We start from the raw sequence: 15,178 nt of genomic DNA, 5'->3' as shown, positions 1-15,178 counted from the left end.
TGAATTTGAAGCCTTTTAATGGTATGAACAGCCAGTGCAAAACCCAAATGTTATTGTAGTACAAACAACCAGATCAGAGAAAAAGAAAAAAAAAGCTTAAAAGTCCCATGGCATGAAATTTTCCCTTTTTAAGGTTGTTTAACATTAATATGAGTTCCTCTAGCCTGCCTGCGGTCCCCCAGTGGCTAAAAATGACTATAGACCTAAACCATGCACTGGAAATTAATCTCCACCTTTGGTAATGTGACCATGCAGATGGCCCGATCGGGAAAGCCGCCGCTTATGACGTGGAGGTTGTTTCCTCCCAGAGCCCATATATGGCTATGCCAAAACTCCCTTTCCCCGCCCACAGCTCTTTGGCCAGCTCATTGCGCTGTATATGGATGTAAAAAATCTGTTTAGTTTATAAGTAATATCAAACTGATATCGGGTATCTGATATCAGGTCAATTGCTCTTCTGTTGTGGCTTGCTGGGATTGAGTTTGGCATGATGAGCTTTCAACATATATTTCTGAGATTGCTGAAGAATGTCCTGGACAGTATTTGTCTGGACAATTTATTGTGGAATGCTACAAGAATAGATATATTTGTCTCCTCATGTGTTGATGAAAATATCCCTTTAAGGTGCATTCAGAACAAATATGTACGTGGGATTATTTTACAATTAATCACGAGTTAATTACAAACAATCTCATGTTAAATCACAATGAAATATTTTGAAGCGATTTACAGCCCTGATAAAAACATCAGCACATCCCTGTTATTTTTATGTGTACTCTAATCATCGCTTTGCCCCTCTGCACCCCCAAATCCTAAACTCGACGTGGACTCATTCCAAACAGCATCCATGGCTTTCTGAAACGCATCCCTTGTAGTTTCTGCTCCTGCAGCAGCATGATATAACGCCACACCTCCTTTTACAATCCCACCGAAAGCAGCAGACACAATTGATGCCTTTTGTGGGTCTGTTGATACCAGCGCTGCAACATCTGAATTTTCTTGTACATTTTTACCAGTGGATGTAATTCCTGCCACACCAAGTAAAGCTCCTAAAACTGCGCCAGTTTCTGCACACGCTAATTTGACCATTAACTCATTGAGCACGTTGGTTTTCGCCCTCTTTCTGATTTCCTCAGTTGACACATTTCCTGATGCCTGCGTTATGTCTTCTTCCTGCTTCTGTATTTCGTTTTTCACGTCTTTCAGCATATGATTGGTGTAACACTTTCTATCGTTTGCCTCACTTATCTTGTCTATTGTACGGAAGAGCTCTTCCACTTGGAACTGATTGCTCCTGTAGGGATCTTCGCTGTGGAGCTTCCAGTATTTGTTATCGACAACGCGGCACCTGCCTCCACATTTCTTCACCACATCATTCAGCTCTTTGTTTAAGCTGACAAATTACTCAATTCTCATTCCCTCCTGTAGCTGGTCTCCATGAGTGAAGACAACTGCAGCATATTTCAGAGCGTCTTCAGAAAAATACTGGCAGATTTTTTTTACGACATCTTTCTCTTGCTCAGTGAATTTCTCCACTTTAAGCACAATGAGAAAAGCATGAGGCCCAGGAGCGCACTCTGTGAGACACCGAACTATCTCAGTCTTAAGAGAGTCCTCAGACCCACATGTGCCAAAAACACTGTGCATGTCAATCAGAGTGAGATTTCTTCCGCTGACACACTTGCTTCTTGCTCGAGTTGGACTTCCTTCTGAATCTGGAGAATGACTTATCTTGAACGCATCTTCTCCCAACATGGTATTAGCCAGGCTGCTTTTCCCAACTCCAGTTTTCCCCAACAGAACAATCCTTCTTGAGGTCAACACTAGGAGACCAAAATGGTATGTGAAATGGATCCAGTTTGAGTAAAGGCTTTTACTTGCAAATAAGTAGAAGAACCCCAGTGAAAGCCGTAGACATAAAAGTGATCCACCCACAGTTCTTACAGTTTACTACAAGAAGACGTCATGGCAAGTTTTGAAATAGTTTTTGAGATACTTTAATCAGGATCAGTAAAGTTGTGATATAACTAATAGAGGATGTGAAGCTGTTCTACTTGCTCTTGTTTATCAATGTGATGGCAGCAAAACAATTTCCCTATGTCCACAATAAAATGCATCGTATCATTTACTTTAGATTTAGATTTGTTGACTGCATATGGACTCTTGAGTTCCACCGGATCACAAACTATGCATGTTTGGATTGTCCAGGATGGACTGCACTGCTGCAGGATGACTGACTGAATATTTTTTTAAAAAAGCAGATGCACAGGTGTTCCCCCGATAAGAGTCAAAGGCACAGAATGAGATGCAAGTAAATGACACATCCGTTAAATCCTATTAAATTCCGAAGTTCCCTCCTTCATGACAGCTTCTGCTGCCATTTTCATTGCCTCCATTGGATTTTTTGCTCCCTTTGCTGCATCACGTCCAACAGTACCACCTTTTACTGCTCCAGCTGCAGCCATGGCTGTTAGTGCCACACCAGCAACAACGGCAGTAGTCAGTGCTACCTCTCCTCCTGCTGTTGCCATTGCTGTTGGCCCCGCTAGAGCCGGTATCTTTTTCGCAGACTTCCATAATTCTGCTGGTCTCACAAAGCGTAGAACATGTTTAACCATGCTTGCCACACCGAAGAAAGCCCCCAACAAAGCTCCCGTTGCTGCACCTGTCAGGCAGATCATAAAATCATTGGACACATCTGTTTTGGCCTGTTTTCTGACCTCTTCTGGGGTCAAGTTTCCTGATGACTCTCTTATGTGCGCTTCCCGTATCTGTATTTTTCTCTCCACACTCTGCAGAAGGCCATTGGTGTAGTAGCGCCCGCTGTTTTCCACGACCATCTTGTCTATTGTTTGAAGTAACGCCTCCAGCTGGAACTGGTTGCTCCTGTAGCTGTTCTGCTGTTTGTTTTTCCAGTTTACGTTGTCAAAGACATGACACCGGCCACCACACCTCTTCACCAGATCATTCAATTTCTCATTCTGACTGACAAACTCTTCAATTTTCATCCCTTTGGGGAGCTGGTTGCCGTGAGTGAAGACAATCACGGCGTACTGTAACGCACCTTCTGAGAAATTTTTCAGTATTGTATTTATGACCTCCTGCTCGTGCTTTGAGAATTTGTCCACCCTAAGTACAATAAGAAAAGCATGAGGCCCAGGAGCGCACTCTGTGATACAACGCATTATCTCAGGCTGCACATCCTCCTCAGACTCGGTGTCAAAAAAACCAGGGGTGTCGATCAAAGTGATGCTGCTTCCATCGATGGCCCTGGTCTCCGCTTGGCATTTCTTGGTCCCAGAGTTTGGAGTATGGTTTACCTCAAAAAGATTTTCTCCAAAAATGGTGTTGCCCAGGTAACTTTTCCCTGATCCAGTTTTCCCCAGCAGGATGAGCCTCTTTGTGGTTGACACTAGAGGAGAATAATGACTCTGATCAGTACACGAGTTTTTTTTTTTTAAGCAAGCTATATCCCTTTTACTTTGGAGGAAACAATAGCCATTGCATGAAGTATGCTTTGGTTTAATTCAAGAAGCACTAATAAAAAGACCTGATCCACTACATTATTGCCTTCACAGCCAGGTTTCCATTCATTAGTAAAGCTAATTTTAAGTGATCTTTATAGAGATGGAAGGAAAGAAAAAGGAATCAGGTACAGGCTACGTTGCCAGTGGTTGTAATTCAGTAGAAGTTGTCCTAAGTTGATACAAACCTTGATATGGGAGAAAATGGAGAGAACTCTTCTTATGGAATGACTTGAAACAGCTGGTGAGTCACGGCATATTAATCTTTGCCAAGTCGAACGTGATTCACACAGTTGTTTTCATTCCACCTAATGTGCTGCAAGTCTCCTTTGAAACTTAAAAAGAATGTATAAACTTTTCCTTTTTAAACCTCTCCATTAACCTTCTCTTACACTCATCTTCTCTCTTGGGTCTCTTAGGGCTACACCCACCTTTGCCTTGATCTTGTTGCTGATAGTCATCGACGAACTCTTTGCATTTCAAAGCTTTCTGAACAGATGTGAAGACCTGGAGAGACAAGAATGTACAGGGTTTAACATCAGTTCCCGGATACATTCACTGATAAAGACAGAAACATCACCTGATGTTTAATATAAAAAGCTCTTTCCAACCATAATGCTTATCTACTCAAACGTCGGATTATGGCCTTAAAAGACAATTTTACACAGAGTTATTTTAAGGTGTCCCTGATGAAAGATGACCGACTTGAAAACTTGAAAAACTATATTGCACTGCTACGACCTGTGCCGTAGCACAAAAAGAATCCAAATCATCTGGAAACTAACTCTATAATAAGCAAAAAAAAAAGGACTTTGTAAACTCTTCAGTTGCTAATAATTAGTGGCACCATGCATTAATTACCTCATAAGCCTCGTCATCATTGGGGTATATGACAATGCGGACCAGGAGCGGTGAGCTGTTGGTTCGGCCCTGTTCAAATCTATTAACTTCCTCCAGTAACACCTTGGCTACCACAGTGTCAGGAAAACGAAGGGCAAGCCCAGACCCGAGCACCGGAAAAGCGACAGATCCAAACCCTCTGTTCTCACAGGCAGTCAGGATGTTGCTGATGCCCACTCGCAGCACCTGTAAAAGGTAAACATCCAGAATTCTTCAAGGGCATGCACACAGCTTAATGGAAACACGCCCCACGCACACTGCTCTCACGACAAGAAATTCTCACAGAAATGCCCAGTAATTTCACCTGGACTGAAGATCCACTTTCATCATTATCCCAGCGACAGAGGTTGACGAAGAACACTGCATGAGATGGAAGTCCAGGCAACCCCTCCACCGGCACTGAGTCGCCAGGCATCGATTCATCTCTTTCTTCTGCTCGAAACCTTGAAGTCAGCTGAGGACCGACGATTTCATTCAAAATGTTACCAATTCGGGTAGAGAGAGGATCATGGAGAACCATGGGTGATACCATGACATCAACCTGAAAGAAGAACAGGACATGTGGTGCAGATTGAACAGCAAATTAGTCAGAAACTGTGTGTTTGCATAGCTTTATAAGAAGGAAATGGTAGATGTGCAGATAGAGAACAGCATGATCTATTTTGAGAGATGCTTCCTGTCACCTGATGATTTAAAATCAGACATCCACACCACTTTAAGTTTTGCAAGGTATTTCTCACCTGTTGGGTCTCGATGGTCCCCTGAACAATCTCTACACAGACTCGGCCTCCAGAGGCTTCAGGAACTGCATCGAACAACTCCTGATCTGGACTCTCCTCACTGTGGTACTCGTAATAGCCATCAAGTATATCCTTTCCAGTTCCAACGTTACTAATTTCACCAACAGCTCCAGAATTAGCCCTCTCCTCATCTGGGTGAATCTGGGCAGAGGAGCATTCAGAGGTCAGCTCTTCCTCCTGGTCTTCCTCAGCACTGGGCCTTTCCTTCGGGGAGGTCGATGGCTGATCGTTAGGTTGTAGCTCACAATCTTCACCACTTGATGAAGCAGCTGAGGCAGGAATGGACTGAGGGTCCTGCATCGAAAACACATTCAAATCTTAACAGTTTACTGTTCTCAGTGACTGACATGTGTCAGATCAGAGAAACCTTGACGAAATTGCACTGACCCCTTCTGGAGCTGTGGGGGTGGTGCTGTTAGAGGGGGTGGGAGCTTCCCAGCTGCCCCGGACAGTGAACACCAGGCGACCATCTGCGAGCGCCACAGCATGCTCGGATCTCTTTAGGACTTCCTGCTGATCTAAAACAGAATGTGTCACATTTGTTATTTCAAGCATTAAACATGACCTAAAGAATACATTTATTCTCATGTCATGCTATGCATAACTACCACACAGAGACAAGAATGAACCTAATCATTTATATGAGCCGCGACAGTTATTCTTTAAAATGGCTGCTGTGGACACATGGAGTCACATTTTGGAAACAATTGAAAAATACTGATTTAATTTCCTCTTGGACACTGTACATGTCAGACAACATATATTTTGATTCCAAGATATCTGTGACAAAGCTCTTATAAGCCGATCAGCCACAACATTATGACCATTAACAGGTAAAATGAGTGACACTGCTGATCTTGATCATAAGCAAAGTCCTCCAAGAAAAGAGTCAGTCCACATGTGGCAACAGCATTCCCCGGCAGCAGCAGCTGGAATAACTGGAGGAAGGAATCAAATAAGGCATCAAAGGTTTTCAAAGCACCTCAGATAACAATCTGATTGGGACTGGTGCCATCTGTGGAAGGAAGCTCAATTCACAGAGATGTCATCCAAAAACCCAAAGGCCTTTAAGGATCAACTGTTAAAGGGATAGTTCGCCTCTTTTGACATGAAGCTGTATGACATCCCATATTAGCAATATCATTTATGAACATTGACTTACCCCCTGCTGCGTCCTTTGAGCCGAGTTCCAGCCGAGTTTTTGCCTTGACAAAAGGTAGTCCGGCTAGTTGGCTGGGGTCCCGAAAATAAAGTGTCTTGCTTCTCAAAACAATATGCGTTCAAAAGAGTAATACATTTGCATCACAAAATCGTCCCTCCAGAAAAAGTCAGACCTCACATCGCTTGGCGCTATTTTTGCCTCCCTTTGTATCACTGCGTACAGCCACCTGCCGATAGCCAAACCTGTTACGGTGTTTGCTGCTCGGAAGCAGGCGACTGCTCGGTCTGCACTTCGGTCTGCACAGTTTACACAGCCCGTAGTGATACGAAGGAAGAGAGAAATAGCGCCAAGCGATTGTGAGGTCTGACTTTTTCTGGATGAACGATTTTGTGATGCAAATGTATTACTCTTTTTAACGCATATTGTTTTGAGAAGCAAGACGCTTTATTTTCGGGACCCTAGCAAACTAGCCGGACTACCTTCATCAACGCCAAACCAAGGCTGGAACTCGGCTCACAGGACGCAGCGGGGGGTAAGTCAATGTTCATAAATAATATTGCTAATATGGGATGTCATACAGCTTCATGTCAAAAGAGGCAAACTATCTCTTTAACATTCCAGTAACATGGGGCACCCTCAGTGGTTTTTTTTCCCACACCCTGACTGGTCAGAGCACTTTTGGCAGCATGAGAAGGACCTACTCCATATTGGCAGGTGGTTATAATGTTGAGGCTAATCATTGACATTGTGTTCACAGTTATCACCATCCTTTGGGGGCACTGAGTTCATGTGCACGTTGTTTACCTCATAAACAGGATATCACTGCGAGTCTGCATTCAAAACTGAGATCATCTCACTTGCATTAGAACTTTACCCGAATGGCAAACTTTTTTGTAATGGTGTTTTTTTTGTTTGTTTGTTTTGTTTTCTTCTTCTCTTATCGCATGTAACAATATTGCACTGCGCAAGGCAATGGATATGGGCACAATAAGATTAACACCATGGGTGTTTTAAAATTGCAAATCAACATTCCAAGAATATAGAAATAGGCTACGGTATTTTGTATTTATTTAACTTTACCTAATCACTCATTGCCTAAAATAGAGGATTGACATTTCTCCGCCTCGGTTTTACAGGAAGGAAGGAAGGAAGCACATACAAGGCCTGTCGACACGCAGGGATTAATGGAAATTATATTGCTGCCAATAAAAGGAGAAGGAAAATAGAAACGGGAACATTTCATAGGAATAAACACGGGGAGTCAGAAATGACGAAAGAAGTCCAAAACGAAAAGAGACAAATCAAATAAAAAAGGATAGATGGCTGAGTAAATAAACAGGGATATCAACACAAAGGTGAATTAATGCAGGTGAAAAATCAAATCAATATTTACATGCTACATTAGTTTCATATCTGTCAGGTTTACCATGTTACAGATAAGAGTTCGTGAACATGAAAACTGGAAAGTCACAAGTCAGTGACTTTGGTTTCGTTTTCCGCGGAAATTCCCACTTTCTTTAAAAGCGCTTCCACACCAGTTTTGACCTGCTTTATGATTTATTGTGCAGTCTCGTTTGCAAATTAAGCACTTAAACTTGGCCCATCCAGTCTTTGTAAAGAGAGTTTTCAAAGAAATGGGATTAATGTACCTACAGTTGGATGGACAGGGTTCCTCTTGGATAAGACGACCCCCGTCATAAAATAATGAAAAGAGCAGATTTAAGTATGAGCAGATAACTGAGCGTATCTTTACTGTACCTTTTTGACATCGGAAAGTTAGACAGTAGACGTTGTCAGCCACAGTCCTCAGTGGAGCGCACTCTCCTCCGCCGGATCTGCGTCGAACACGGAAATATGCTTCCACTTTCTTCACCTGCTGCTCCCCGAGAGGCTTGTGGCACTCGAAGAAAACGGGGTACTGGTGAATATCATCCATCGTCCGCAGGAAAGGGGAAGAAGCCGAACTTCCGCTGAATGCAGCACTTTGTTGAGCGACAGATTTACAGTATCACAGCTCCGTGTCCGTTCCACGCAGAGCTGTGCTGATAACTGAGAGCAACTGCAAAACAAGCGTCAGCTGATGCTGTGGGTGGGACGACCGTGGTGAAGTTGGTTTGAAATTGGATATTCGACATAAGGAAATAAGGTGTATTTTTTTCCAATACCTCCCAAGCCTTGTGACCTAGTGACTCCAAACCAATGCAGAGTAGTTCTCCTATGTAGTACCAACCACACACACCTTTTTTTACATCAATTGTATGCACACTCTATTTTATATGATTTTTTAAAAAGTAAACAGTGTAGGGATATAATCAGTGCAAAGCTGTCACTGTTGTTAAATAGAATTTATTGAGAAGTATGGACTAGCTCTATGTCAACTATAGCTCTGTTTACCAGCCTGTCAAGTCATCCAACGTCCCTCTTCTTTATGCTACCTCCCCAGCAAAATTCAGCATAGGAAAGGACACTGGCAGGATTAGTGCCACATAGCAGCACAGTTCTTCATTGGTTTGGGGTGTTTGGGTTCCATAAAATGGAAGCTATTGAGCTAAAAGCTGTTTTCCACAAGAAATAAATGGAATTCTTAAAAAAAAATAGAGGATGCAAACTATTACTTCAAATTGAGGTGTCTATGGTTGGTACTACATAGGAGAACTACTCTGCATTGGTTTGGAGTCAATAGGTCACATGGCTTGGGAGGTATTGAAAAAAAAAAAAGACACCTTATTTCCTTATTGTGAATATCTGTCGAATATCCAATATCAAACCAACTTCACCACGGTGGTGGGACGGGCTGTCATCCGTCTGTCTGACCTTCATAAGCAACACTGTTAACCATAACGTGCGAATATTACTCTGTCCTTTTTGTTGGATCAAACTCCCTGTAATTCAATAGAAAACTTAATCATGTCATTTATTGCAGCAGACCTCTGAAATACCACTTTTATATATATATATATATATATATATATATATATATATAAATAAATGTGTATGAATCATGAATTAAAACTGAAATATTGAATTCTCAAATATAAATGATGAACTAAAAGTCCTGTGCCGATTTAGTCCTCAAACTGATCAATTGGATTTACACCGTTTGATCCAGCAGATGTATTTTACCTATGTCTTTGAAACTAATAAAACCAGTTACTCCATTCTAGCAGGACTATTCCAGTGTTCCTTATGTGCAATTATATTTTGTCAAGACTATATATGCTAAAGGTATGGAAGTTGCCTGAAGTGGCATTGGTAAGTGTGTCACATTTTTACAGCAATCAAACACCAGCTTTATGCTGCTTTCCAAACATACGAGAAAATTAAGGCTCCTTAACAAATGATATCAAATCATCATATAAACCTGTTGTAGTAGTGGAGTTACTGTCAGACTAATTATCAATCTCTTGGCCGGGGCTACAGAGTGTAAAGGTCGACCAGTGTTGCGTCAGCTGAGACGCCATCTACTCCCTACCTGGGTTTTCATGTGGATGATTCAACTAATACAGACAGGGAAATATTCCCCCCATCATTACGCTGCTAAAGACTCGGCTTTAATAGACATTTACACTTTATAAGATTCGTATACACTTAAGACTGTTAATTGGCCAAAAATACACTCACATATCAAATAAACTCATACGCCGAGTATGCATATTTATTCATTTATTTCTCTTAAAAATGACAAAGACAAAAATAACAATTTCTACATGCACATTAAAAAAAAAGTAAAAGGTGGGTTTTTAACACCGACGGTAGATGTGGTAAGGAGAGCCGACTTTTTCTGAGCAGCTGCTTAAAACAAATAAGAACTCCAAAAAGTTGGGAACTCAGGGCCATAACACTGTGGGACTGGCTGGAAACCACACTGGAGCATTTAAAATCAAATCACGCTAATCACTACTGTGGAACACACTCCGTTTGTCTTGCTGAATACTGGGAGTTTGAATGCAAGAGCAGATCAAACTGAATATAAGTAACTATACGTCGACTTATTCAACTGAAACATCGATCACAGGTCGCCGTTTCTGCTGAGGCCAAAAACGTCCTCTCACATGTTCAATTGTGGCGTTTGTGGGAAAATATTGACTCAGTTTACAGCCCAAAGAGTGACCTCATCACCATAGCTTCATCACTTCTGCGCTCTCAACGTTTGATCCATCTCTCAGCCAGAGGCCTGGATAGAGAGGCTGAGTGAAGCTGGTCTGCTCTTTGTGGAGCAGAGTCATCTTGTCAGAGACGCTATAAAAAGACAGCTCGCCTGCCTTATAATCCAGGTACACTCCAATCCTGGAGGATGCAGGGCCCCGCACTTTTCTGGTTGCTGCGTTATGTCGGAAAGCGTAAGCACCTGGGGCGCACTTTAAGCTCCACGACTTCTTATTCTTTCCAAACGCCGAGTCGTCTGACGCTTTGCTGATGTCTTTGTAAGCCACTGCCACCTCCCACAAACGACATCTTGAGCTGACCTCCCAGTAGCATCGCTCCGACAGACCCTCTCTGCACAGCACCTGCCCCACATCCGTAAACCTGTCAGAGTGATGGGGATAAGGTTGCGGCCAGATATGACTCGTCACCCGCCGGCCTTGCTGAGAGATGGACAGACATCTGTGAACAGTGTTGGTGTCCAGCGTTAAGGTGCGACAGTCTGTTAGAAAAGCAAAGCAGGAACACGGGGCAACATTAATATCACTCATCTGGTGTTCAGTTCATTATTAAGATTTAATTTTGTACTCACAGTGTAAAAACTCTTCTCTGGTCTTTGGCTTAGGTGGCAGTACAACACCTACAGCACAGACTGTCGACAGAGGGGAAAAGAAAAAGATTCTGAATCCCACACAACATGAAAGAGAGCACCGTTCATGAACTACAATTTCTCTCACATACCTCTGGCAGAGATCTTGGGCCATGTCTTCTTTATGAGATCCTCTATGTCACCTTTCAGTTCGCACACACACTTAGTCGCCGTTTCCATCGAATGGCGAGGACGAACAACGGCACCGGGTGGCAAGTCTGGAGATTCACGTGAGGCGGACAGAGACTGGAAAGTCTGCGGGTCAGTAAGTCCGAGACAAAAAAAAAAAATTATTGAATAATACTGGAAGAAGATACTCGTCTGCTTAATATATGCAGTCTTTTTTTGTGAAAGAGTGATGGAGCAGACAACTTACAGGGCTATCAAGTCTTGTGCAGTTCCCATTTTAATGGAAAAACACATTTAAACCTGACACAAGTCAGGATCTGATCAGAGCAGAGCAGCAGTCTCAGAATGCTTTGCTGTTTCACCGTGTGACAATAGGAACGGAAAAGTATGTTTTATTGAGAAGTCTGCGGTCTTAATTTAGCCAGAAGTCATAAGATGCAAAGCCCGCTTTTAGGCTTTGTCCTAAAGAAATGTTACGCAAGTTCTGCATGTAAACTGACAGTAAAAACGTGGCCTGCCTGAATGAAATGAATGTGGTCGGTGGTTTGAGAAAGCTGGTCCAGGTCGGCGTCTCTTTTTCTCAGCTTGGCGATCTCGGCCTCCAGCTGCAGCTGCAGCTCTTCAGCCTGAGCGACGGCGATGTTCTCCTGGGATCCCATCAGCTGCTTTGCTAAAAGTCGCCTTCGTTGAATGGAGGAGATCAGCTCGTCCATGAGGTCGTCAATGGACTTCACTGCAGTCTGGCAGCAGCTCTGCTTGCACATACACCAAACACAACAAGACTTTTCTCTCATTAACTTTCACTGTGGTTCATTTTCAACCATTTTCCAAACCAGAAAAAGACCACTGAAAGCAAAACTTACTGGCAGCAACTCCCATTTTATGACTACGGGGGCAAACCAACACGTTACACAACATTCATTTACGTGTTAAGCAACATTAATTTTCTGCGTTACTCAACTGAGTCCACACATGGACTGAAGGAGCGAGCAGAAAAATGATTACAGAGGCATTAAATCCGAAGCTACGCCATAAGCTACAGCGTAGCTGATGTTGGAATACATAACCTGCTGTCCCATTCCACACCTTAAATTCCTTCAGAGCTTGAACCAGCTCATTCAGTTCGCATTCCCTCTCCTGGAGTCTCTTCTGGACTTTCTTTTGGTTCATGACCAGCAGTTCCTGAAAGAAATCGTTTGTGCAACAACTTGAATGTGGCCGGTTTAATCCAGAGAGAATTACTGGTTCTAAAAACTCGGACCAGGTTTTCAAAAGCTGCGAAAATGCATGCAGGTTTTTACATTCAGCACAAACACGTTCCTGTGTCATGTTCACTGTGCTCTGCTGTGTCTCCCATCATACCTGTTCTTCAGCTCTTTCTGCCGCAGCCGACACATTGGAATGGCGGCTGTGGTGCTCTATAGAGCACAGGCAGCAGATACACCTCTTGTCCGTCTTACAGTAGATGTCCATCAGCCTGTTGTGCTGCGTACACACCTTCTCCTTTACTGGGATCGTAACTGAGACCAGCTGGTGCGTCTTTAACGCGGGAAATATGTAGTGAGGCTTCAGGTGAGCGGCACAGTACGATGCCAAGCACGTCAGGCAAGACTTGGAGGCCGCGCTTTGTCTGGAACTGCTGCAGAAATCACAGGCCACGTCTGCAGGGCCGGCACAGGGAGAGCACTGCTGGGTGCTCAGCCCGCTCAGGTTCTCCACAACCTAAAAATAACAAATAAAAACAAACTGCTGAATCTCAGCCTGCAAAGTGGGACGGTTTCATATATCACATATATGAGCTCAACAACAGTCACACTGCAGAACCTGTTATTCAAAAGACTCACAATCTCAAACATACAATATTAAATTATTTTTTATTTTTGGCCATGTGGAACACTGAAGTCTGTCAGACAAGCTACAACTCCGTTCAGTTAAAGGCTTCTGAGGTACAAGGACTATTCATTTAGCATTTTATCGACATATTAAGGAGTTTGAGTTGTAACGGGACAAAAAAAAAAAACTGGTACTTGGACAGCAAATTTAATTTAAAACACACCATTTAATTTTGTGGAACATAAATTAAAGCATGTTTATTTAATGTTGCGAAAACAGATACTAAAATAGATATGACTTTTTTTTTTTTTTTTATAAAAGTAACAATAATTCAACTGTTAAGCCGCAATGTGGTGCTACAGCGTAACTTATCTGAGCTCATGAGTCTGTGGCAAACAGCTGGAAGTGTAAAAGCATCACCTCTGCCAGCATGGTGTTCTTCCCCAGAACAGGGCGGGACTGGAAGATCTGCCTGCACTGAGGGCAGCTGTACTCCCCCTTATTCTCTTCATGGTCCCAGCATGTCTCAATGCAGATTCTGCAGTAGCTGTGTCCGCACTGGACGGTGACGGGTTCTTTTAACAGATCCAGACATAACGCACACCAGAACTGAATGTTGTCCGTCGCAACACCTCGATGCAGCGGCTCCTCTGCCATGTTTGGATGACCTGCACACGTGCAGAGTGAGGGGCTTAATTAGATTCGTTTTCGCGGGAGAAGCTCTCCACGTGCCTGTGGGCGGCTCTCCCGACAACAACGTAACTCCATTCATTCCGAAAAGATGTTTGGAGGCTGTGGGTTTAAAGATAGTGTCCCGCAACCTTCATTTTATACAGAGATGTGTTGTTTTTGTAAATTATCCCCACTGATATAAACAGGCGGACAAAATGATAGAGTGGCAGTTTTTCCTGCTATTCCAGCGCATAAATAGTTTGTATTGTTTGTTTTTGAGGAAATTGATGTTTCCCTAACTTTGCATTATTGCTGTCTCAGCTTTTTTAAAATCTTGAGAGTTGTGACATAAAAGCACTTGCAATCATTTCCTGATCTAAAATAATCAAGTCACCATTACTTTTACAGCCGGCTGCCATGTGAGTAAACATGCCTGCCCTCAGGGGTCTGACGTCACACAACGTCTCAGAGCGTTTGGTCATGACAAAGCCGGAGACAAAAGATTTGATCAAGACTTATGTTAAGGGTTTGAGTCTGTTATCAGCACGGACATGTTTAAAGTAGTTTTCTTTGTGGTCTATTCGCACAACTAAATAAACACTTCAATTCTTTTGGTGTTTTTCAGTTTGAAACGGGTTTAGCTGCCCCACTTTATTAAAATATGATTGAGGATGTGGGAATGCCTACTTTGGGTAATTTGGGACAGACGTGAGGTTTTTAGAAATGTGGAAATATGCATGTGAGAAATGCTAGTTGCACAAAGGGCTAAACAGACATTCCATAAGACATATTAGAGTGTTCCTATTACGTCAACAAACTGCTTGTGCTACAGATTGAAAAAAAGTTTGACCCCTTTGTTAAATGATTCAACACGTTGAAAATCAACTTTATTTATTTCCAGACTCAGGGTCCATTTTCAAAAATCAAAACACAGTACATAGACAATGCATAAAGACAAACAGAAACACACGTATAAAAGACACTTGTACCAGTGTTTCCACATGTATGACCGGTATCGCACCGCACTAAGCGCAGGATTTGACACCAGCATAATAATTTGATTACATGAACCATCCAATCTGCAGATAAATTTATACATTAAATTCCTCAACAATGCATGGAATGTGTTGACCCCTACACCACAAAACAGTTCACTTGCACTGCTCCACTTGGGCTTCTTAAGTAGAATGCGCAGCCCATCATTATATGCAACTTGAAGTTTCTGCAGGCTACCCTTTTTATACTTAGCCCACAGGGGGGCAGTATACAGGGGGGTGCAGTATGCCTTGAACAGGCTAATTTGAACACTATCAGTGCACCAGTGAAACTTCCTCACCAGCATGTTAGTTTGTGCATATAACATGCC

The 15,178-nt window shown here is 42.7% G+C and overlaps 2 protein-coding genes and 1 pseudogene across 3 annotated transcripts; all 3 read right to left on the bottom strand.

Moving 5' to 3' along the window:
• LOC142368703 (GTPase IMAP family member 7-like) lies at positions 1–2,155 on the bottom strand (annotated as a pseudogene).
• LOC142368983 (uncharacterized) lies at positions 1,982–8,435 on the bottom strand. 2 transcript variants are annotated; one of them, XM_075451202.1, is made up of 7 exons: positions 8,145–8,435; positions 5,612–5,742; positions 5,165–5,518; positions 4,729–4,965; positions 4,386–4,610; positions 3,956–4,031; positions 1,982–3,412 (listed from the first exon to the last, which is right to left on the bottom strand). In XM_075451202.1, the coding sequence occupies exons 1-7, from the start codon at positions 8,320–8,322 to the stop codon at positions 2,328–2,330; spliced, it is 2,286 nt and encodes a 761-aa protein (XP_075307317.1). In that variant the 5' UTR covers positions 8,323–8,435; the 3' UTR covers positions 1,982–2,327. The 2 variants fall into 2 exon arrangements, with proteins under 2 accessions (XP_075307317.1, XP_075307318.1); XM_075451203.1 differs by having other exon boundaries at positions 3,956–4,013.
• Positions 8,436–10,125: 1,690 nt separating this feature from the next.
• LOC142368702 (E3 ubiquitin/ISG15 ligase TRIM25-like) lies at positions 10,126–13,797 on the bottom strand. Its single transcript, XM_075450896.1, has 7 exons — positions 13,561–13,797; positions 12,670–13,029; positions 12,394–12,489; positions 11,826–12,059; positions 11,271–11,433; positions 11,122–11,181; positions 10,126–11,031 (listed from the first exon to the last, which is right to left on the bottom strand). Exons 1-7 carry the CDS (start codon positions 13,795–13,797, stop codon positions 10,502–10,504), a joined length of 1,680 nt encoding a protein of 559 aa, XP_075307011.1. The 3' UTR covers positions 10,126–10,501.
• Positions 13,798–15,178: the final 1,381 nt, after the last annotated feature.

This window comes from Odontesthes bonariensis, chromosome 19 (genome assembly GCF_027942865.1).
Source record: "Odontesthes bonariensis isolate fOdoBon6 chromosome 19, fOdoBon6.hap1, whole genome shotgun sequence".
NCBI classification, from domain to species: Eukaryota; Metazoa; Chordata; class Actinopteri; order Atheriniformes; family Atherinopsidae; genus Odontesthes; species Odontesthes bonariensis.
This window is presented reverse-complemented; position numbering and strand designations above follow the sequence as displayed.